The sequence below is a fragment of the Ambystoma mexicanum genome, chromosome 1q, assembly GCF_040938575.1.
Source record: "Ambystoma mexicanum isolate Mex_15411 chromosome 1q, UKY_AmexF1_1, whole genome shotgun sequence".
NCBI classification, from domain to species: Eukaryota; Metazoa; Chordata; class Amphibia; order Caudata; family Ambystomatidae; genus Ambystoma; species Ambystoma mexicanum.
This window is the reverse complement of record NC_090922.1, coordinates 1,087,866,042-1,087,890,654: the sequence shown is the minus strand read 5'-3', so window position 1 is coordinate 1,087,890,654 and position 24,613 is coordinate 1,087,866,042. Positions and strand designations below refer to the sequence as shown.

The window sequence follows — 24,613 nt, the reverse complement described above, 5'->3', positions numbered from 1 at the left end:
CCCATGGGTGCCATAAGGGTATCCCAGGGGTCTGTACACCAAACCAAAAACAGGAAGAGCTGCACTGCCAGGAGTCCCACATGGACTCCTGGGCAGAGTAAAATACAGAACACTTATGAAAAAAAGCCTACAAGACAAGGTCAGGGATGCCCTGCCCCTCCAATGGATTTCCAGCATCAAAGTCGCCAAACCCCCAGACTGAGGTTAGGGTGCCTAATCTCCCACGAGATTGACACCCTCATTCAGACGGTCAACAAACATTCTGGAAAGGCCATCTTCTGCATTATCGTGACTCTTCCCTGGTCTATGCTCTATGGTGAGGTCTAGCCCTTGCAGGCTAATGGACCACCTGGGCAGTTTCAGGTTTGCACCCTTCATCTGCATAAGGGCTTATGATCTGTTTGGACCTTGAAAGTAGACCCTGTAAGGTAGGGCCTAAAACGCGTAAGGCTGCAAACTATGCTAAAACATTCCTTTTCAACAGTAGCGCACCTACGTTCTCTACCATAGAGTTATCTACTGATGAATATGATCGGATGTTCCCAACTGGGACAAGACAGCCCCAATTCCGGTGTCGCAGGCATCCGTCTGGACAATAAAGGGTTTGCTGTAGTCAGGCGCACACACACAGGTGCCCTACACATTTTCTTTTCAAGCCATCAAAGGCCCTCTGACAGTCTTCCGTCCAATTAACCTTCCTGGGTTGTTTGGGTGAAGTCAGAGCTGTCAGAGGTGCAGCTATGGTTCCATAGTTCGCCATGAAATTGCGATAATACCCAGTGAGGCCCAAAAAGGCTCTCACCTGGGTTGGAGTAGTGGGAGTCTCCCAGTCATGGACATCCTGTACTTTACTGGGGAGAGGTTGGATTTGACCCTCTCCTACCTCATGACCAAGATACTTGACTTTCCCCATAGCTATCTGGCACTTGGTGGCCTTGATGGTGAGGTTAGCCCTTTTCAAGGCCTGCAGCACCTTATCCAGATGTGTTGAATGTCCTTCCCAGGTGAAACTGTAGACGGCAATGTCATCTAAACAGCCACATAAAAGGCCTCCAGCCCACTAAGCGCATCATTGACCAATCTCTGGAAATTAGAGGGGCATTCTTCAATCCAAAAGGCAAGACCCTAAACTGGTAGAGTCCCTCAGGTGTTGAGAACGCCGTCTTTTCCTTGGCATGGTCCGTCAGAGCTATTTACCAATAGCCTGAGATAAGGTCAAAGGTGCTCACAAATTTGGCAGCACCTATGGTGTCCACAAGCTCATCAGCCCTGGGCAAGGGGTGCGCATCTGTTTTGGTGACGGCATTGACTCCTCGGTAGTCCACACAGAACCTCCAATTCTTGGTACCTGCCTGGGAACTTGCCTTGGGGCAGCCTGGATGTGGTATCTGACATACACTAGCACCTGCTTTTGACAGGCCCACTCTCAGCAGTGTCAATTTTGTGCCTACAACACGGTGTAAGGCCTGGTGTCAGTGAAAACAGAGTGGCATACTACCGGAGCAAAGCCACGCAGGCCCTCTCCTGCCCCGTCGTCAGATCAGGAGAGAGATGCGCTCCCTCCACTGAGCCATCCAGAGGGTTGCGAAGCAGAAAATCAGGAAGGGGCTCACTCTCATCCTCTTCTTGCTCCGAAGCTAGCAAGAGACATGAGACCTCTGCTCGCCTATGGAAAGGTTTGAGCCTGTTGAATACCTGAGGGGCTACCCCAGAGACTCCCATGTCAACCAGATAATTGACTTTGCCAATCTTGGAGATTATTCTGAAGGGTCCAGTCCATTTGTCTGCCAAAGCTCGAGGCTTGGTAGGCTCCAACACGAAGATCTCGTGGCCTGGAGTCCAATCCACTTGCTAGGCTTTAAGGTCATGCCAGTACCTATTCAATTCCTGGCTGTCCTTGATATTTGCCGTCGCTTGACCCATCATCTGTGTCATCCTCCGTCTGAGGCCTAGCACATAGTCCCCCACTTGCTTGGCAGGTCCTGGAGGGGTGGCTTCCAAACCTTCTCTGATCAAGGCAAGGGGTCCCCCTCACGGGATGGCCAAAGAGTAACTCAAAAGGGGCTGAAATCAACACCCTTTTGAGGTACCTCTCGGCAAGCGAACAGCAGGTGTGGCAAGAGGAGATCCCCTTTCCTCCTTAGGAGCTCTTCCAAAGCGCCTAGCATGCCCATGAGAGTTTTATTAAATCTCTCAACCAGACCATTGGTCTGGGATGGTAAGAAGTGGAGTACGCCACACTTTTTCCACATGGTTTTCATGAAACTAGACATGAAGTTGGATCCTCGGTCAGATACAACCTCCTTAGGGAATCTAACACGGGTGAAAATGCCCAGGAGAGCCCTGGCAACCACCTTGGCAGTAACAGTCCGAAGGGGTATAGCCTCAGGGTACCTGGTGGCATGATCAACCAAGACCAGGATGAACCGATGTCCACCTGAAGTGGGAGGGTCAAGGGGACCGACAATGTCGATGCCCACCCTCTCAAATGGTGTGCCAACCACTGGCAATGGCTGCAGTGGGGCAATGACACTGCCTCCAGTCTTGCCAGACAACTGACAAGTTGGGCAGGTCCTGCAGTGGGACTCCACTTCTACTCCCATCCAGGACCAGTAGAAATGGGCAGAGAGCCTCTGCTTAGTCTTCTCTGTACCAAGATGACCAACTAAGGGCACCTCATGCACCAACTGCAGCAGGAAGGGTCTGTCAACCCGGGGTACCACCAACCTCTTGAGGGCACCAGGTTCAGGCTTAGTGGGCTCACTAACAAGGAGCTCACCCTCCCAATAGATCCGGAATGTCCTAGGCACGTCTCCTTGTGCCTGGGACAGGGCCTGTTTCCTCAGACTCGAGAGAGAGAGTGGCACTCTCTCTGTCCTTTAGAGAAGTCTGCCCAGGAGGGTCCCCCTTCAGCCAACAGGCATTGAAGGTCGGGGTGGTCCTCTGGGTTGAGCACCTCTCCAGCAGGAGGGTCTTCTGCCTCTTCTCACTCAGGAGTTGAGTTTGGGTTTTCCACTGGGCCCAGCCCGTCCGGAGCATGGATCCCAATGGGTGCTGCAGGAACAGCAGGAAGAGAAGGAGCCCCCTTCATAGAGGTGGCCGTCTTGTTCTTCTGTCTTCTTGCCTTAGGCCTCGTCTTTGGCTCGGGTACCTGACTCACAGCCAGACCCTGTGTCACCTGTGATCTAGTGACGGCGGCAGCAGTCATGGGGAAACCAGAGATCAACCCCAACTCTACTAGATCATTTCCTAACAGAATGTTAGCAGGGACATTGGCCTGAACCAGGATAGGAAGCTTTGCTGTCTTGTCTCCAATCATGAGTGTGACTAAGGCTACAGGCGATAATTTGGGAGGCCCACCAGCTAACCTGGTGGTTCTCAGAGGAGCACCTACATAGTCCTCTGGCTTGAGCAGGGTCCTCTCCACCACTGTCATGCTTGCCCCAGTGTCTCTCAAACCAGTGAAAGGCTGGCCATTCAAGAGGACATTTCTCAAAAACCTATGGGTGTTCTGTGGGATTGTCGCCAGTACTTCTGCGTACTGGTCCCAGGCCCCAAGGGACACTAGGGAAATCTCTACGGGAGCACCAAATGTGATCCCTGTAGAGGAGGGGGAGGAGAGTGGCCTCCGCCTCAGGCATGGGATAAGGGTAGCTCAGACTGACAGCCTGGACTCCAAGTGCCTTACCTTTACACTTGGGGGTCCCCATTTTTGTGATCCAGAGCCCCACATTCCCAACAAGTGCCAAGAGTGCGGGATACGGTACTGGAACCACTGGGAGCCTGCTTTGCAGCAGGTGGACCACTACTCTTATTCCCACCCACATAGGACTTATCCCCACTAGATATTTGGGTCTTAGGAGAGGAAGGTTTTGGTTTACCTGACTGATGGCTTTTGGGACTCCTCAGCTTTCTGAGAGGTCCACTTTTCTTTGTCCTTGTCCTTGTCCTTCCCACTGGAGTCCTTAGAGGACACCCGGTGGGAGACCCACTTGTCAGTCAGTCACAGTCAGCCTGGCCAGCTTAAAGGGATCCAAAATGTTCTGGTCAGCAACATACTGACGCAGCTCTGGTGAACAGGATTCAGAAAAATGCTCAAAAAACAAAAAGGTGGGACAATTCAACATAAGTTTTCACCTTGCATCCATCAATCAACCCAAGGCACATGCTCTCTTTTCTTAAATTCCCTGAACCTTTAAGGTATTGGGTAGGTGTCTTGCCAAACTTGGCAATCAAAGCAGACTTCATGCACTCATCCTGACCCCTTTCTTCCACACTCAGTTTCAGAATACAGTCATATCGAGTCTGAGGCGGGGCGTGGCCTGGAGCTCATGGCGAGTAGAGGTTGAGCTACGGAGCTCTGACCGAGGCGCCGCTTCTTGATCCTTTTCGCCGCACCTAATCCTCACCCCCAGCGCTGGAAAGTAGCTACGAGGGTAGCAGAAACAATTCCCTGCAGACTTCCGCAAATCCGCAGAAGAATCGGACCCGCGGGACTTGTGAAGGTCCAAAAGAATGGGGTCCCCCCCCAGCCTCCGCCCGCATCCAAGATGGCACCTGCCCAGTGACTCTGGGGCCGCCGGCCACAATAACGCTACTCGACTCCTCTGTGCGATTCACCCACGGCGACGCTTCCGGAGAAACCGCGGCTAAGGAGAGTTTCTCCCTCCTGCCCAGAAACACACAGTGCTGCCAATTGACACCCATCGGCAGCGACCCAGCAGACGCGAATCGGCAGGGAGGTGCCCGCGCTGGAGGCAGCAAACCCGCCTCCTGCTTGAGGAAGTGGAGCGGAACGACTCCACGGACCCCCAGGAACGACCAACCAAACAAACTGCCCATCGACACTGGGAACGCAATTCCCTGTGAACTTCCCTATCTCTGCAGAACAATTGGACTCGCGGATGGTCGACGAGAACGGGGTCCCCCCCCCCAGCCTCCACACGCATCCAAGATGGCGCCTGCCCAGTGACTTTGGGGCCGCCGGCACCAATAACGCCTCTCGTCTCCGCCGTGCGATATACCCACGGCGAAGCCCTTGGAGAAGTCGCGGCCAGGGAGAGCCTCTCCCTCCTGCCCAGTGACACACAAAGCCGTGAACTGACATCCTCTGGCAGTAACCCAGCTGAACCCGCAAATCGGCAAAGAGGCGCCCGGAGGCAGCAATCCCGCCTCCCGCACGAGGAAGAGGGACGGAACGACTTCACGGACCCCCGGGAACCACCAGAACGGCCATCCAAATAAACCGCTCGCCGCTGCTGGGAACGCCTGCTAGCACGCACGCGGCTGGAGCAGCACGCACGGGATCCTTGTGGAGAGACGGAGAGACAACGCGTGGAGCCACAGGCTGAGGGCTCCTTTCCCCCACTCAGCTCCAGCGCCTGGCGGTTAGGCGCACCCAGAGGTGAGGAGATCCGTGGGGAGGGTGCACCAGCGGTAATACGCTACACATTCTACGAGATGTAAAGCAGGGGCATAAACCACCCACATGGTCAAAGGCCTCCCCCAGGAACAGACTGCCAAGTCGCAGCAATACGCCCGATATCCAGGGTGACATTACACAAAGCGCTGGCAACACACCTGGCATCACCCAAACAATTAACCGCATCCCAGGGAAAACACAGAACTGGCCCCTTCCCACACGGAAGGGCTCAACAAACAACAACCAGAATACCCCGTTGGCTCAGAAACCCCTCAACCAGAACACCTGAACAACGCATTAATAAAGCCACAATATGGCTAACAGAAACAAAGGGAAACCAACAACCCTGGACACTTATGTCTCTGCTAAGACAAGGACCCCTGCACAACCATGCCTTTCCACCCCAGAACCGCCACAGGCAAGGGCAGGTGAACCCGCCGACAACCAATCACAGGTGTTAGAAGCTATTGCATCACTACGGACGTTCATAGATACAAGGATTGACGAATTTAAATCTGAACTCCAACTAATGCGTCAGGATGCCCGAAACCTAACAGGGAGAGTAGCAAACACTGAGACAGCCATAAAGGAAACATCTGAAGATACAGGAGTCCTGAAGGCGAAGGTGTTGGACTTAGAAAGGAAAGTGGCGATGCTTGAGACACGATCCGAAGGACGGGCTAGGAGAGGTAACGTCCGAATACTTGGGGTACCAGAAGGGAGCGAAGGCCCGAACCCAACTGCCTATATAGAGTCCCTGATACAGCAAGAGGTAGGCGCCGGGAAACTAACACAAGGATTCTCAGTTGAAAGGGCACATAGATCCCTACAAAAGAGACCTCCGCCTGGCTCACACCCTCGCCCCATAATTGCCAAAATACTCAACTTCCAAGATAGAGAAATCATCCTGAGGCACTCCAGGGAAGAAGGACCGATAGAGCGAGACAACTCCAAAATATCCATTTACCCTGACTACACCCAAAAAGTCCAAAGGGAGAGAAACTCTTTTGTACCAGTAAAAGCTAGGCTCCGTCAGCTCAACCTGAAATATATGCTCCTCTACCCTTCGAGACTGAACGTCATCTTCAAAGGCTGAGCGATATTTTTGGAAAACCCAGAAGCCGCCAACATGTGGCTTGAGGACAATAACCTTGCAGAAGGCAAAGATTGCCATCCAACAGAAGCCAGAGACACATCTAGCCTGGGTAAGTGAGGAACACAACTACCCAAGCACCAGCACTACCAAAGCAAATACAGGGCAACCAGAAAATAAGTAGGTAATCCATACAACAGTTGGCTATATAGAAGCGGCCCTCGCTCGGCCTCCCACCAGGCACAGGACGCTACCCCCACAGACAGTCCGACCCCTCTCGTGCCTGATACCCGGATGGGTCTGGAGGACATGAGAGCGCCCGAGCACCGCAGGATGAATGCAGCCGCTGGGCGCACCAGTTCCAGTTTTGTTAAATGATTTGTTAGTTATAAAGTCTTCGAGCCACTAAAACCAAAGAGGCACAGGATAGGACGAATTCAGGACCCAGGAATAAGGAGACTCCTGAACCAACACCTGAAAACCCGCAGCTGGAGGGGGAATCTGCCCGAGAAATCGGGGGGGGGGGCACCCGAGGGGACAGAACCCAGATACCAACTGAATGGCATCCCAACTTAAAGTTATGACATGGAATGTGAGGGGGATGGGCTCATACTTAAGGAGAAACCGGATCCTATCCTACCTCCACAGAAAGAAGATCTCGATCGCAATGCTACAAGAGACCCACCTCACAGAAGAATCCACGTCCAAAATATCGGAGCGTTGGGGTTGCACCGGAAGGGGAGCACACTACTCCAAATATGCAAGAGGGGTATTCACCTGGGTGAACCCGAACGTGCCATTTCAACTACTGGGCTTTGAAGCCGATAAAGAGGGCAGGTACCTAATTAGGTGGGGAACTATCGAACACACGACCATTTGCCTGGTAAACTCCTACTTCCCACAACACGGAATACCCGCACATCTCAAGGCCCTGTGCAAAAAAATGGCACACCACAGGGACAGAACTTTTATATGGGGAGGAGACTTCAACTGCGTCAGGAACGACACCATGGATAGGTCCGAACCCCCACACCAACTGCAAAACGCCGCAGCCCAGTCGCTGAACAGTGCACTTGAACATCTAAACTTGGTGGATGTTTGGAGAGAACAACACCCCACAGATCGGAGCTACTCCTATTACTCAGCCCCACACAAGATCCACACTAGGATTGACTATCTGTTCATAGACCGGGAACAAGTTTCGAAGGCAGACTCAACGTCATACCTTGACAGAACGATCTCAGACCACTCCCCCCTACTCATGCAGTGGAAGGTTAGGGGGCCTAGACCACCGATCCCAACGTGGAGAATGCCCACCGCAGCACTCACTGATCACGAATTCAGAGAAGACCTGGGCACCGCACTGGAGGAATACATTAACAACAACAAGGCTCAGTGGCAAGTTGGGGCACGCTACGGGAAGCCATGAAGGTGGTAACACGCGGGGAAGCCATAGCAAAAGCGGGAGGTATCCGCAAACGACTGAAGGCTGAACTAGAAGGACTCGAGGCGGAAATAACGAAACTGGAAACAAACTCCAATGCCGGTCCGGAGGGGGAGGTAAAGCTGAAGGAAGTCCGAGAAGAATGTGCCTCAGCCTGGGACAGGCTAGCTAAGTTTGACTTTGCAACCCACACTGCTAGAACACATAAAGAAGCCGACAAACCTGGAAGATTGCTGGCCTGGCTCTGTAAACGCGAACACCCAAGACACCTCCCAACAGAAATCACAGACGACAATGGGACAACATATAGAACGCATCAAGACATAAACATGGCATTTGTGGAATTTTACGCCAAACTGTACACGACAAACAGGTACCCAGGGATGAAATCAGAGACACCTTAGAAGAGATAGGACTCCCAAAACTCTCCGACGAACAAAGAGAATCCCTAGAAATGGAGATCACCCCAGAAGATGTGACGGAAGCAATTAGATCCCTAGCGACATGCAAGACCGCCGGAAGTGACGGCCTCCCACCCGAATTTTACAAAACATATGAAGCAACCCTCACCCCTATACTCCACGAGGTCTACCAAGAATCATATGAGAACGGGATCCTGCCTAACTATGAAGGAAACGATAACCCCAATCCTCAAACCGAACAAACCCCACTCTGAGTGTGACTCCTACCGCCCAATAGCGATGTTAAATTATGACAGTAAGATCCTCACCACTATCCTGGCCAAGAGGCTAGCAAGAGTAGTGGGAACTATTGTCCATAACAACCAAAATGGCTTCGTCCCGGGACGCAATACAACAGCTAACCTCAGAAGGCTACAACACACCATGGCGGAGACCTACACGAGAGACGAAGACCTGGCAGTGTTGTCGCTCGACGCCATCAAGGCCTTCGACTCCATATTCTGGGAGTGGCTGATCGAAGTGCTGAGAGAATTTGGCTTCGGAGAGGGCTTTGTGAAATGGATCAAGGTACTTTACAACTCACCTGTGGCAAGAGTCTGGACTGGAGGTATGATATCCGAACCCTGGGACATACAGAGGGGCACCAGACAGGGATGCCCACTGTCACCAATGCTGTACATCTTGGGACTGGAGCCGATAGCCATATATTTCAGGAGACAGCTTTTTGATGCGGGCATAAGGATGGGCAATAAGTACTCCATAATATCGCTATACGCTGATGATGTGCTCCTTTACATGAAAGATCCCCAACTTAATGCACAAGTGGCACTGGAAGTCCTGGACAACTACGCACGCTACTCCGGAATCAAATTCAGCAGGCTGAAATCCTGTGCATTTCCCCTGGCTAGGCTCAGGGGCCGGAAAGAAACTGACCTGCCAAATGTGGGGATGAAATGGCAACCGGAAACATTTAGATACTTAGGTGTCAATGTGAGGCACACCCCGGAACTTACGCATGAACACAACACTGAAGCAGTAATAAAAGGCCTCCGAAACTCTATGACCTTTTGGTCCAAATTGCCACTAGCAATGATGGGCAGAGCAGCAATTGTCAAAATGATAATTCTGCCCCCGTTCTTGTATTACTTTATTAACATATCAGACCTCCCTTCTTCAAAAAGCTGGAAGCAATAATCAGAGACTTTCTGTGGGGACCATCCAGACAAACTGTCACTATCCACTCTCACACTACCGTACAAAGAAGGTGGGATACAGCTGCCTGATCTACAAATATACTACCTATCCGCACAGCTCACCCATGTCACGAGGTGGCTCTCAGATGACCCAACCGCCGAATCAGAGATGCTGAAACAAACACCCTCCAAGCTATTCCCCAAACAGACACTTTGGAATCCACTGAAGCAGACACGGAATGAACCTATGATCGCAAAACTGGGTAGGCAGATATGGTCTAGAACCTGCTTGATCCGACAAACGAAGCACCCCTATTCCCCCAACATCCCCATCTTGGCGGACGCATGCAGAACCCAAACAGACCTCGCGGTAGCAAGAAGCTGGGAAAGAGCCGGACTCTATGCCTGGGGAGATATGTTCGACGAAGACGAATTTAGGGAGTTCGAATCACTCCAAATAAGGGAAGGACTCACTAGCGGCCAGTTCCTGTGGTATCACCGACTCAGACAAATCGCCAAGAAGAAATGGGACAGCTGGCCGGAAGAACCCACCACGGACCCCCTCCTTCAGGAGATGTATGATCTCACAGATGGCTGGAAACCAATAACTAGAATTTACAGTCGGTTAATGGACAAACCCAACCCGAAGAGTGCATCACTGAAAGAAAAGTGGGAGACAGATCTAAGAATCACACTAACAGACAACGAATGGGAAAGAGCGTTACTCTACCCTAAAGAGGTGTCAGGAAACGCCAGATTTAGACAAATACAGCTAAATGTATGTATCATACGTACATGACCCCGCAGAGAGTGGCTGGTTTCAGCAACAGAACATCTTCGAAGTGTCCCTGGTGCGGTATTGAGGATGCAGGTTTAATGCACATGTTTTGGACTTGCGCCAGAACGAGAAAACTCTGGTCTAAAGCACAACAGACCTGCACGGACGCTGGGATGTCCAGATATGAATGGAGCCCGAAAGAATGCTTGTTAGGTACATATCCCAGGATAAGCAAATACAAACACATAGCCAAGCTGATGGACATTGCCTGTATTTTAGCTAAAAGAACGATAGCAATGGCATGGAAGGTGCCAGGAGGACCCAGGCAAGAGCGCTGGATCAAGGAGTTGGAGAGATGGACAGAAGCGGAAACCAGAGCATGGCAGGACGGAACTAATGCAGAAGATGATGGCGAGAATGACACTCTTGAATCATGGAAGGCGCTCCTCCGAGACATAAACTTTGCCGCCGATCACAAGCCCCCCTAGGCAGACCGCCTATGCCAGCGAGAAAGACCAAAAGACCACCCTAACGTCATGGGTTCCTTGACTAAGTCTCCCCCGGCCTCCCGGAGCTCCAGCCCTTCAGATCCCCTGCCCAAAATGAACTTGAAAATTATATAGCAAAAAATCGAAGACTGTTTAGGTTATTCGTTTTATTTGTTCCCACGGTTTTGTTTTTCTTTTCCTTTGTTACCATTTGTATGTAATTGAATAAAAGTCAATAAAAATACGTTTAAAAAAATATATCGAGTCTGAGGCATTCTGCTTAACAAACGCTTAGCCAAATCTGTCTTAACATCATGAATTGCACATGCCATTTGAAACGCTTCAATCCATTGGAGGATATCAGAACCCTCCACATACACACCAACCAAATATTTCATAAACTTGGTGGCTGGGGACCTGACACACTGTTTTAGCTGAAGTCTCCACTCTAGCTTTCTCTAGCTGGATTCGTTGACCTTCAGTGTCTTTGTCTTTGAGTTCAAGATCCCTATTCTTGAGTTCCACTTGCTCTGCCAACTCCTCTTTCTTAAACTCAGCTTCTATCTCCAAATTGCGGTATTCAAAGGCCATCCTTAATAACTCAAGTTCCAAGGCATTCCCTGAAGAAACATTGCTGGCGGTCGGAACAGAGGAAGCAGGAATGGTGGCATTCCCAGAATCAGAGTCCTCATTGGTTGCACCCCACCCCCTGTCAAGAGCTTCACAATCAATCTGGTTGTCCACCAGGGCAGCTATCAGCTCAGCCCTAGACCTTATCCACAAAGTCTAACTCCCTGGCTTCACAAGCACTCTGGAGAGCCTCTTAGCTCATCCTAGTCATTTTACCATTCACAATAGATTACATTGCTTGTAATGCAGTTATCTAGCACACAACTAAACCTCGATTTAACAAAGTGCAGATATTTTGTAAGTGGCGAGGTTATACACTGATTCTTAAAACCATAAGCATCCCACCACTGCCAAAAGTGTAAAGACTGGAAGGGGGTGTCTGTACTTCTGCCCTCTATATGGTAGAGGAGAGGCACAGAGGACCCCAGCCAAGATTCTCTATTCGGTAGCTATGGTCGAGCAATCAAGGCCTAGCTTCTCAAGAGGTGAAGCGGGCTGGTTCTTAAGTACAGTGTAGTCCCCAAGCACCCACAAAGGAATGTCCCAACACTGTTTTAGTGAAAACACAGTCTTCATATAATTAAGATTCAAGGTTATATACACACACACACAATCACAATAACTCACTTTGTGCTCAGTTAATCTACAATGGCAAATATATACAGTTCTAGTCGTACCACACTTTATCAGATTTCATTAAAGTGCATCAACTGTACTCTGGTCAAATGTCACACAAATCAATTAATAAAAAGGTAACCAACAATAGACATAGGAGGAAAGCAGTTGGTTAGAACAATTGGCAGAATAATGGCCCTGTTACCTAGACACAGTTCTGTGTGGCGACCCCCCACCAGGGCAACCTGTAAAATAAAGATACACTACCAGCCCAGTTCATATATTGTTCAATGAGTCTTATTCCCTTCTAAAATGTTTCTATCACCCCAATGTACCTGGAATAGTAGAGTTCCTTGAGGATCCTTGGAGCGACTCCCTCAGGAGCCACGTATCGTCGATGGGCCACGAAGAAAGTGAACTCAGCATCGAGAATCCTTGATGGATGTTCGGTGGCGTCGAGGCAGCAGCTTCGGTCCTGGCGGTGCTTGTCGACGATATGTTGAAGACGTCCTGCAAAGATGAGGTGTGCGGGCGCCTTGATGTCGATAGTTCAGGACCACAAAGAGTTTGTGAAGAACTTTGGCCCAGCAAGGGCGTCGAGTAGTCCAGCGTCTCTACGGTCTTTGGGTGGCAGGAAACCCACCGGCGGATGTTCCTCTGCGCGTCGACGGCCTGGCTTTCTCCAGCCGGATAAGGCGGTCGGCGGTGCGGACGAGCGCATCCGGGAATCAAATGTCTTAATCAATGGAGCGTTGTGGCTCTGGTAGCCGATGGCAGGGCGGCAAGCGGTCCCCTCTTCTGGGCAACACTGCTTCGACGGGCCTCCAGCGGTTATAGCAAACCTGCGAACCCTGGTCGACGACAGTGGATGGGATGTCCGGTGCTTCTCTTCCTTCTCCTCGGCAGCCTGTCGAGGGTCTGACTTCCAGGGAGCTTCGGTGAATGTTAGCGGTGCACGTTCGTCCCTCGTAGCTCGGGAGGAGGGCGCCTAACCAGGTCCTCTCTTGGATCAGTCTCGACATCACAGCCTCTTCAGATTGTGGTGAAGGTAGCAGCAGTCAAGCTTCTTCTTCGGGCTCGGCTTCTATATCAAGCATCAGCTTAGACTTCAGCTTCTGAACGAATTCTAGCAGTGAGAGGCCCCCAGATATACTGTTGATCTCCCATTCATTCTGCTGGGTCACACTCAGGTAACCAATCACTCAGAAGGGCATTCCGCAGTCAGTTAGCCAATCAGGCATACAGTGCATTCAGGCCATTTTCCTCCCTCTCAGACACTCACAAGAAGGAATGTGTATTGGGACAAGTACCCAGCCATTCACCACTCCACACTGCATTCATACCAGTTTCGGGCAGGGCTGTCTCAGTCATTGTGTTTCATACTAGAAACCAGACATCCACGACAAGAGGTGGATATTGGTCACACACTTCATTCACCCAGGTCCCACCCACAAGGTGTACCCACAACATACAATCACTTGGAAGGCTCCAGCCAGTCTGGCCTGGACTTCACTACAAAACCATATATGGAACTTCAACCCAACAGCCAGTCAGGGGGAAGGGACAGAGTCAGGGCTTCCCAGGTATTTGGGAAAACAAGGTAACAGGCAATAGAAAGCAAGAGGCCACAGGGGCCATCTTGTTTCCTATCAGGAATCAACTGATTCCAATGGCAGGGCCTGGGTATCCCAAAATGGAGGGTACTCAGAGCCCCTGTCAAATTCAGCATGGAGCTGCCACCAGCCCATACCCTGCTCTCTGGGCCACACACAGGTGCTCAAAAACATACACTAGGGACACAGGGTTTTATCCCCACCAAAGGGTGCCATAAGGGTATCCCACGGGTCTGTACACCAAACCAAACACAGGAAGAGCTGCACTGCCAGGAGTCCCACATGGACTCCTGGCCAGAATAAAATACAGAACACAAATGAAAGACTACAGGACAAGGACAGGGAGGCCCTGTCCCTCCAATGCATTTCCAGCATCACACTGTGCAGTTACAATACAGGTGAACAGAGTTTCAAATAGAAAAGTCACGGAAAATGTACTCATGAAAGAGTTAACGCAACCGCAATCAGCAAACAGCCAAACAGCAGCGTCTCGCCCTTTTGCCCAGGGCTTCTGCCGCAAGGGCGTACTAGGTGTGCTTATAAGCACAGCTGACGCCGCGCTGAACTTCACAGTGGCTCTTCCCAGATTAAAGGAGCCACAGCATGTTACTTCTACATGCACAACGTGATAACACCAGCGACCAAAGTTAATACAGCTTTGTATGCAGAGTAGAATGGGGTACAGCGACCCAGTTGTTCGGCAAAATTCAAATTACAGAGCACATTAAGAGCAGCTTTCCACTTTTCCCATACAGCAGCATCTCGCCCTTTCGCCTCTGCCAAAATTACTTTGTGTGGCAGTAAATAGATGTATATGTATTAAGGGATAGGAGCATGGGGACGGTGGGAGGTAAGGGGATATGGAAAGACCCTCCCATTTTGGTGGTTGGGGGTAGAGAGATTTGGAAGACTGGGTGGAGAGAGTTGGCAGGCTAGGTAGGTGGGGCTAGAGAGAGTTGTGTTTTTAGAGAGAGTTGTGTAGGGTGGGTGGCGGTCAAGAGTGGGTGAGGGTAGAGAGTGTGAGTGTCAAGAGTGGGTGAGGGTAGAGAGTGCAGGGTAGAGTGGGCATAGGATGGATAAGCATAGAGAGCAGGTTGGGTGGAGGTAGAGAGAGTGGGGTTAAGGTATGGTGGGTTCAGAGAATGGGGCTAGGGTGGAAGTGGGGATGGAGGGGCTGAGTGGTGGTAGTTGGTTGAGGACAGGAAACATTAACAAAGCAGCCTTGGGAGGACTTGTCAAATGTATCCCAAAATAGCCCAAACATATGGGGTGGTTGGCAGTAGAGAGGGAGCCTTGGAAGTATTCTTTTTTAATGCAGCAAAAAGTAGTCAACTGTGCGCAAATTAGCCAGATAAGACAAATCACTACACAGCTGGGAAAGGGAAAGCCCTGCCGACTTGCTTCTTACAAAGCTGGTGGTTGGAGCAAATCTTGTTAGGAAGCTCCTCATTGGGTAGTTCAGTGGAGGAGTTAGGGAAAAGTAATTTAGTGAGTTGGCCAAGTCATGCTTTGGCATTGCTGGTTGCTAGGACAACCAGATATTCTCAGTGCAGATCCCCATTTCCCTCTCTCTTGTTTAACAAGGGTTTTGGCAAATTTGTGGCAATTTTCATAAAGTCATTTTCATCAAATACCACAAAGTCTTTTACTTTGGCCAAACGCAGAACCATACAAGAGATCCCAGAGTTACGGTCTGCACGAACAACCCTTCACACTCCAACAAGGAACTTAACAGCTGCGCCCGGTTACCTTTGGGTCTGGCGCGCATTACAAATAAATAAAACAAACAAACAACAGGGTCGCCCACTAGCTCCACTGCTTTGGCATTGGCCACAGAGTGCTTGATCCGTTTAGTACAAGAATCGCACACACATCGCGGGATCCAGTATTGTGGTAAAAAGACAATTATTTCACTGTATGCAGACAACATGTTCCTCCTTTATGTCGCACAACCAAGGGGTGACTTGTCCCCGATTATAGCTGACATTAATACATTTGGCAAGGTGCCAAGCCTATGAATTAACTGGATAAAATCCAACTGCTGCCCCGCTCTCCAACCACAGGGAAGGCCGGCAAATAAATGAGATTCATATGACAGTACACTAAAATTAGGTACTTGGGAATCAAGGTCTCCAATTACTTAAAAGTACTATTTGATGATATATAAAACTATTAAAAGCACTGGAGCGCAAAGTAGAAAGATGGCTACAAATGCCCAGATCTCTTATGGGTAGAGGTTCCCTAATTGAGCTGATTATCATGCCCAAACCATTATTAATATCTCTGGATATCCTACAAGAATCCAACTGTGCCTTACAAAAAAGGGGGGGGGGGGCGGTGAGACAGCAGTTCCGGATGTGGAACAATATTACTTGACAGCCCAAGCAATATTTACGGTGTGGTGGTTTGTTGATAACTGAGCTCCCACACCTGGACAGAAAAAAACTCATGTATTCCATCAACACTGGGTTCTCTGAATAGGAGCAAGCCCAAACCCCTAGTGCCACAAAGACAACCTTGGTGCATCAAGCACAGAACTCCCTGCTGGGTGGTTAAGGCGGTGGGGGTAATATACCCTACTCATCAATGCTCCTGTGGTTTTATACACCAAGTCTACCAATCACGTTTGATAAACAAGTACAATTACATTTTAGGAGACTGGGTATCACCACACTTGGAGACTTGGTTCCGGATGGGGTGTTCATCATAACCCTTGAACAACTTCTTGTTAAGGGGCCCGTTAACAGTTAAAAATGTTTGCATTATGGATTAAAATTGTCATTGAAAAACCATCTCAGGAACAACCCAATTGAACCAAAAATATCTTGTAATACACGCAGTAGTAACTAATGAGATTTTAATAAAACACTTAATCTCCAAAATATATAGCATGATACAGAAGTCGTAGGTTCAGAAAGCAAACCCTGCTAAGGCCCCATGGGATAAGGTGTTGGAAAACCCTTTAACTGAGATAGAATGGTTACAGGCATATAAGCAGACAAGTAAAATCTCACTTGATCAAGGCCGCAGGTTAATACACTACAAATTCCTACATCAGCTATATCATACACCATATATATTCCACTAGCTATTCCCAGCGTAACATACAGTGTCCTAGCATATATTAAAAGTCAATGATTAAATACGATTTCTGTTGCTGCTTCAGCAGAATCAACAATATAAAGTAGTCCATGCACTGCCTTATCTGCATCGTTTGGATACAGTGGCGAGACCAAATGATGAACGTGGCTGTGTAGTCGAAAACAGTATGGACCATTTGCAGGCAGTGATTTGATGTCGGCACCCATCAATGCAAACGCAACACTGTCTCTGCCGCTGGTCCTGGGCTCTGCGTTTACCAGTTAGTAAAGATGTGGCCGGTTAACTGAAGTGCACTCATCAGGTAGTGGTCTGGCTAGTCCTTCCAGTCTCCCCCCTCACAATGTGTTTGTGTGCTCCATTGGCGCAGATCGCCATAAAAGGTTCTTGCGTGCAGTGACGCAGGCATGGGTTCCCTTGGCTTGTGTGACGTTGTAGGGGGATGCCTTTTTTTGCGTTTGCCAGTGTGTGTAGAGCTTGGGCTCAGTTAACACGCAGCTTAGTCTGAGGCGAGATACCCAGGACCATATTTTTTTGCTTGAAACCCAAAACGTGTATGGAAACATACAAAACTTGTAGGGAAACGTAACTTGTACGGAAACATACCCAAGCATTTTCCATCGAGATGTAGAAGATATATGCCTCAATTGTGGTCAAGAACAAACTACTTTATACGGTATTACCCAAAATGATCGTTTACAATTGTTTGAATGAACAATTGACCGAATTTAAAGGGTCACAATTGACCGAATATATATATATATATAGGTTTTGGGGGGTTTGGCATTGGGTGGGGGGTTTCCCCCCACATATATGGTACAATTGACCTTCACAATTCGGTCAATTGTGAAAAGGTCAGTTGTCATTCGAGCAGTTGTAAAACGATCAATTCGTATACAACCCTTTATACACCGGTCTAGAAATTGCAGGCGTATTCAATCATTTATTTGCATTTGTAAAGCGCACAACTTGCCTCGGGCATCGTGGTGCTGTTAAGAAGGCTTACTTGGTTACATAAGTGCTAGCAGGACATAAAAATGTGCATTTCAGTCAGTACATACAAGATGCACAAACCCGTCTTGAAGGGTGGCAATGCATACAATGCAGAATATAAATAGGTAGTGTGGCACAGGACAGGTGCGTAACCCCATCTTGAAGGGTGGCAACACCTTACCATGCATACGTCAAAATAGGTGAGGTGGCAGGGAACAGGTGCGCACCCCATCTTAAAGGGTGGCAACACCGTTCCATGCATAAAGTCAAAGTTAGATAAGGTAGCATAGCCGTGACAATTACATAAGGTGCTACAAGTTGCAAAAAACAAAGGCGAATACATGGTGCTAGCCAGGGCTAGCAGGCTGCAGTTACACATTTGCAAGGTCAGTTAGGAGCATCTATAGATTAGAACATTCAGCAGAGCAGCAAGAGTGCTAACTATGGCAAGAGGTTAAGGAAAACATAACGGGATATACTCGGCCGAAGGACCCAAAATTGTGGATACTTGGCCTGTTTAAGGACAAATGTATTAAAGAGACAAGTCTTTTGAATATAACCATTGTATCTAGAAGATGTGTGCAATGATTTGGGGAGGAAAACGCGCTCTGAGATTAGAGCATTGGATCGTGGATATGGTCTTCTGTAAGGACAAAAACATAATGTGGCACAAATGCCATCTTCCAACAAACTGAAGGATATATGGGCCAAACGAAGGGAGCATCCCACCAACGAGACAGACTACAGACGATATTGGTCCCTCATGAGTGGGTTATTCTCAGTCAGTGTGTGCTAAACTTGAACTGTTGCCTGACTGAGCAGGGCTCTGGGGCTTCTGTCAGTTGGTGCAGCATGTCCAAATTATCCTCCTTGATTTCGAGGAGACCATTTCGAAAAGGTTATCTGGTGGAAAAACCTCAGGGCTTTGCGGGCCTCTTGGTTTCAGTTATTGCTACTTTGACACCTGACTCAGGCATAATAATAATAGATATAGCAGACTTCCATAATGAATAGGTCCTCACACCAACTCATGGCCATAGCTCCACTTATGCACATCACTACACCACAATGCTCATTAGTGAGTGAGCCCACCCTCACCGAGAAACCTTACAAGTATGGCCCAACCTGTTGCCATAGTTCCACCTATGCACTTCACGTCACTACACCCACAATGCACATTGGTGAGCCCACCCTCACTGAGAAGTCACAAGTACAACCCTTCAAGTATTGGCCTCATCCCCTCTTCTCTACTCCTATTTTCAACTGGTGTCTCCCTCACTCCACTGTACACAGCCATCTTTTGGTTTGATCATTTCTGACAGTTGGCTCGGCAGCCCCAGATTAATATCCAGGAGGGATGCCTAAAAACGTTAACTGGCAATCAAGCCCCCCCCCCCATCTTCAATGGATAGCCCAAGCACATGTATTTATTTGTCCATTTACAATGCGCCGGAGCCCACAGGTATCACAGCGCAGAAGTAGGAAGAAAGGAACAGAGAGAGAGCAAACAGGGAGACAGATTACTCAAAGACAACGGTTTTCACCCCTTTCCTGAACATCTCTGAGCCATGACACAATCAAGCCATTACTCGTTTTAATAGCAAATTACAGGTACTAGAAACTGCTTTCACTGGTAAATGCTTAGGACAATTGCTTCTATTTTCCCGATCAGAATTCCATCAGATCCATTAGCAATAACTAGACATGCCCCCCTAGTGCCACAATCACATTCCCTCAAACTAGCCCGGTGCAGTAAAAGCAATACAGCCGTGACGCCACAGTACAACTCTGACTTTGCATTCTGGAATTCATGGTTTTCCACCCAGGAAGATAAAGATTGCGTGGTTTGCTAGTTTATATAACAATGTAGTCGATTTGGTTTATACTGCTTTTACTTTTCGAGCCATATCTGGCAAGCACAGTATTAATTTAGGCTAGATCTCTAAATCCAACCAATAACACAAACGCGAAAACATTACTCATATGAATCGAGAGATTGTAGCCCCGTTTTGATTTATCTTTGTATTCTGGAACTTTGGTTCCTGGGTTCATAATGCAGGCATTGAACCCTCCCGCCCATAAATGAATTCGACGTGTTGACGTTTGAGTGCGAGTTCGCTCTCTGTACAGTCGCTCCGGATAGTCACTTCAGGCATACAGTGTCCAAGGGAAACTCCGTGTCGCCGGAAGCAGAAACAGCGCGTTTTCTTTGTTTTCTGGCACAACGTGGGATCCTACTCTCCAGATGGCGCGTGAGCTACATCAATAGCGTGGAACGTACCTGCAACTTCCGACGCACTCATTTCATCTAGGGGAGACGGGAGCTGCGCCGGTTTCACTGCCTTCAGAAGTGGAAAGAGGCGCCATGCAGTGTCCAAAATCGCCCGCCCGCAAAGTTTGCAGTCAGTGTGTACAGTGAAGTGATTACTGCAGCGGATTGGCTCAAGTGCCTGGGCGGGGCCGAAGGCGGTCAGCTGATTGGTACGAACAGTGTGTGTCAGGAAGCACGTCTAGTTCCCGCCGTCAATAGTTTGTGCTGACAAGGTAGGTTGCTTTGCAGCAAGCGCATGGGAAGGTCTCTTTTAAAAATAGTATGGAAGGATAGAGGCAGTCGGTTTCATTGTGAGGAATAAACAGTGGCGCAACATCATTGAGCAGATCGGGCTGACATTTTGGACTAAATCGACTCGTCCAAGGCTGACCTACAGAGTCGTGGCCAGAACACATTAAACGGTACCTGGGCTTCCCTGTTAACACAGGCCCTGCAATTACTATAAAAGCATTTCACTGTTAACATCTGCATTCAGATGCAAAACATTATAGGCAATTGAATGTTATGGTGTGAGTAAACCTCGCTCGCACTGTGACTCACGTAGATATGGCCCCTCCGGAATGGAAGGCCCAGGGGCATAAGCTGGGAGGTGGGGTTGTGGGTCTGGCCAGGGCAGCACCTTCCAGGTACTTGCCCCATTAGCATGCCAATGACAGGGCAGGCCTCCAAGCCCCAGCTACAATGGGGACCCAGACATCTGGGTGCCTGTGATGTCAGGGTGGTGACAAGGGCAGGTGACATATGTAGTCCCTTCCCTGACACTCCACATCAAAGGCCCCCCCCTCCCATCCGGACGGATGCAGAGACAAGGGGGCTACCTTGCCCTCAAGTAGGGTGACCAGATTTCCAAACCGAAAAACCGGGACGACCAACAACATAAAAGAGGGACTACCCATTGCAGCCCACCAATTACCGCTCCTCCCCCAAAACGCCTCCACAATCACTACCCAACCATATTTCCAGCCCTTCTCCTTTCTATAAACTGTATGTGATCTCATTTGCTCTAATTGATGTTACATAGCTTGCTGTACATCAATTCCCAAGCCAGTCTGTGTGGCACCGTATGTGTTGTGACTTGTACCTGAAAGGTTGGGGCTTAGAGCCAAACCTCCAACTTCAAAATTCTGAAAGTGTTGTGAAAAAAATTCTGATTTTAATTACCGTAGCCACCCAACCATGGAAATCCCGGACGGGGTTTCTAAAATGAAAAAACTCCCAGGACGAAGGGTGATTTCCCGGGAAAACCGGGACGTCTGGTCAACCTACCTCAGGTCATTTTGAGCCTGTAACTAATGCGGGCAAGGTAGCCCCCAGCCATCTGTGCCCCTGTCCTGGCAGCTACTGGAGCTGCAGGATAACGGTTTAAAAACCCTCCTCCCTCCCGCTAAATAGTGGCAACATAGAAGTATAATGAGGGATCAAATAGGACAGGCACTAATGGTTAAATAGTCAAACACTCTAGATAGATCATGTACCAAATTAAAAAACATAAGGTAACAGGAAAAAGCAGACTAAAGAAGTTATCATAGAAATCAATAAATCTAAATAAGTATCTAAATCACAAAGGGAGGTTTCCAAAACTTGGGGAATTCGGATGAATGCTGAAGCCTAGGAATGACCCACCAAAGAAGGAAAGGCATCAGATAACCTAAAATGCAAATGCCCCATAAAGCAAATCAAGTATCAAGTAAAAATAACCAAATAAACAAAGTACAGGCAGCCAAACTTGAAGTAAGTTGATGAAAAGCAGAGCCCAAGAATCCACCACTGAGGATAAGAACCAATAACGCCTCACATGGGGCCATATCCCAAGTGGATCGGAGAGCAAAAGGAATGCCTACATACAGTGAGAAAAGGCAAAATGCCTCCCACAAGGGGTGCAAGGAAAGGACAATCCCCAAAACGTAAAGCCTGTTGGAGGCAAGCCAAAGCTCCAGAACCCACCTGTGAGGATAAAAAATAAACAGCACCTCTTAAGGGGCCATATCACAAGTGGGTCAGAAGAGCTATTGGGAATGTATACATATGCCTCAAAATACCCCCAAAACGGAATGCCTGTTGGAGGCAAGCCAAAGCTCCAGAACCCACCTCTGAGGATAAAAAATCAATAGCTCCTCTCAAGGAGCCATATCACAAGTGGGTCATAAGAGCTAAAGGATTGCCGACATTTGCGTCAAAGCAAGGGAAAAGGACCACAACAGCGGGAAGGGCAAATGCCTCCCCGAAGGACATGGCAAGGGCAATGCCCAAAACCGGATGAGTTTGAACGCAAGTGGAAGCTCAAGAACCCACCTCTGAGGTTGTAAATGAATAGCGCCTCACTAGGGGCAACATTACAAGTGGGTCATAAGAGCGATAAGAAGGTCTACACATGCCTCAAAGCGTCAAAAGGCACACAACAGTGGATGAAAGGCATAGACCTCCCCAGTTTGCATGGAAAAAACAAAAACAGGATTATGTTGGATGCATATGGAAACTCAAGAACCCACCTCTGAGGATGAAAAGTAATGAGCCTCAGCAGGGGCCATATTACAAGTGGATCAGAGTGAGCTAAAAGGATGCCTAAACACAGTGGAATAGGCTCACACTGCACCACAAAGCGAACAAGGGAAGGACAATGCCCCAAAACTGTGGAAGGCAAGCCAATGCTCCAGAATCCACCTTTGAGGATAAAATATTACTAATGCCCCTCAGGGGGCTACATCACAAGTGGGTCACTAGAGCGATAAGAAGGTATGCACATGCCTCAAAGCGTGGAAAAGCGCACAACAGTTGATGAAAGGCATATACCTCTCCACCTTGCATGGAAAAGACAAAAAGAATGCAGAGGAAGGTCAACTGCAAAGTCAAAGAAGAGACACGAGACACAGCTCACACGCTGGGTCCACCAAATACACCAGACACAGCTCACACGCTGGGTCCTTCCAACGTCACAAGCGTTTTGTAAGCAGGGCGGCAGGGATCAGCCTCAAGTTGGACCTACGTGGGAGTAGGGTCCTCGCTCACTGGATCCCCAAAATATTTGTGTTTGCTTTCTTATGATGTTTTATGGTTGGTTTTCTTTTGCACCGTAGCTATTGTTACAATAAAGCTTGTGACCAAAGTTTTTCCACCTCACATCTTTTTTGGCCTCCTCCTTTTGCAACATTGTCATTACTGTCATCTCTGTCACTTGTGTCACCCTGCATTCCTCCCCCACACTAAAACACTTCCAGGCTTATAAATAACGAGCGGACACTGATCTCTTGCAGGCAAATCTATCTTTATTGAAACACGTACAACTCTGCCTTGATCCCGCCCCCTTCTCATAACTTCCCCTTATCTCGTAACCTCCGTTCTCCCATCCTCCCGCCTCTCCGTATCCATGGATACGTCAACATGACATCTCCACCCCCATTTTAAACAGTTACTAGACCTTCACAACAGGTGGACATCTAGAGTGCGTTGTTAGTCCATCTCTTCAATGAGGCGGCAAGGCTTGTTCCGAGCTCGCTGGGGACGTGAGCTGCTTGGTTCCAGAAAGCTGCCTCTAGCGCCACAGTCCACGTGTCCTTCTTGGTCAGAGTCCTCGTGATCTCCTTGATACATATCATCTGAGGTCACTTAATCGCCTTGACCCCACAGATGGAATTCCCTTGAAGTGGGATGAGTTTCGAGTGATGGAACCTTCTGTTCCATGCGCGGTGACCATAGATCCTTTCTTGCCAGTGACGAGCAAGGGTTCCTCATGAAAGATGGAGGTGTGCTTTTGAGTCTGTGGTTGCTTTACTGCTACAACATCACCCACCTCTACCTAGGGCAAACAAGCCCCTCTGTGCATATCCGTGTATGCCTTCATGTGTTCCTTGGCAGTGTCATCCCACTCCCTCACCTCTCGATCCAGGTCAGTTGTCTGTCCTCTTGGCTTGAGGAATTCTCGTTTGAATGTCCCACCCAAACATCACTTCAGCTGGGGTTCTTCCATTGGTGCTATGGGGTGAGCTCCTGTAATCCCTCATTAGTTGATGTAGAACCTGGTCAAATGAGTGCCCGGTGAGCTTGGCTATTTGTAGCGCTCTCTTTAGATTGGCCATGAAGCGCTCTATCGTGCCATTCGTTTGAGGCCATAAGGGAGTGACTTTCTGGTGATGAAACCCCATATAGTCCGCAAACTGTGCAAACTGATGTCCATTGAACGGGGGTCCATTGACCGTTTTGAGTACCTTTGGAATCCCATAGGCGGAGAAGATGCGATCCAGGACTGGTATTACATGTTGGGCCGCCGTTGATGATATTAGCTGGGCCTCCGGATATCTGGAGTATTCGTCCATTACCGCTAGTACATACTTCCCTCCTTCGATAGGCCCGAAGAAGTCGGCCGCCACTGCCTCCCAGATTCCTTCAGGGAGCTCAGACATGTTCAGGGGCTCCGAGTGCCTGTTAGGGGTGATGAGGCTACACGTGGGACATGATTTCAGTGCTTCCTCCACCATGGAGTCTATGAGGGTAAAC

At 49.0% G+C, this 24,613-nt stretch overlaps 1 protein-coding gene across 3 annotated transcripts in view; it reads right to left on the bottom strand.

The window, feature by feature from the left end:
- Positions 1-20,231, bottom strand: part of CDC7 (cell division cycle 7) — a 310,273-nt gene extending 290,042 nt beyond the window's left edge. For all 3 annotated transcript variants that reach the window (XM_069641776.1, XM_069641778.1, XM_069641777.1), the window contains exon 1: positions 20,072-20,231. In XM_069641776.1, the coding sequence (XP_069497877.1) occupies positions 20,072-20,093 (22 nt within the window). In that variant the 5' untranslated portion in view covers positions 20,094-20,231. The remainder of the gene's footprint in view (positions 1-20,071) is intronic.
- Between the last annotated feature and the right edge of the window lie 4,382 nt (positions 20,232-24,613).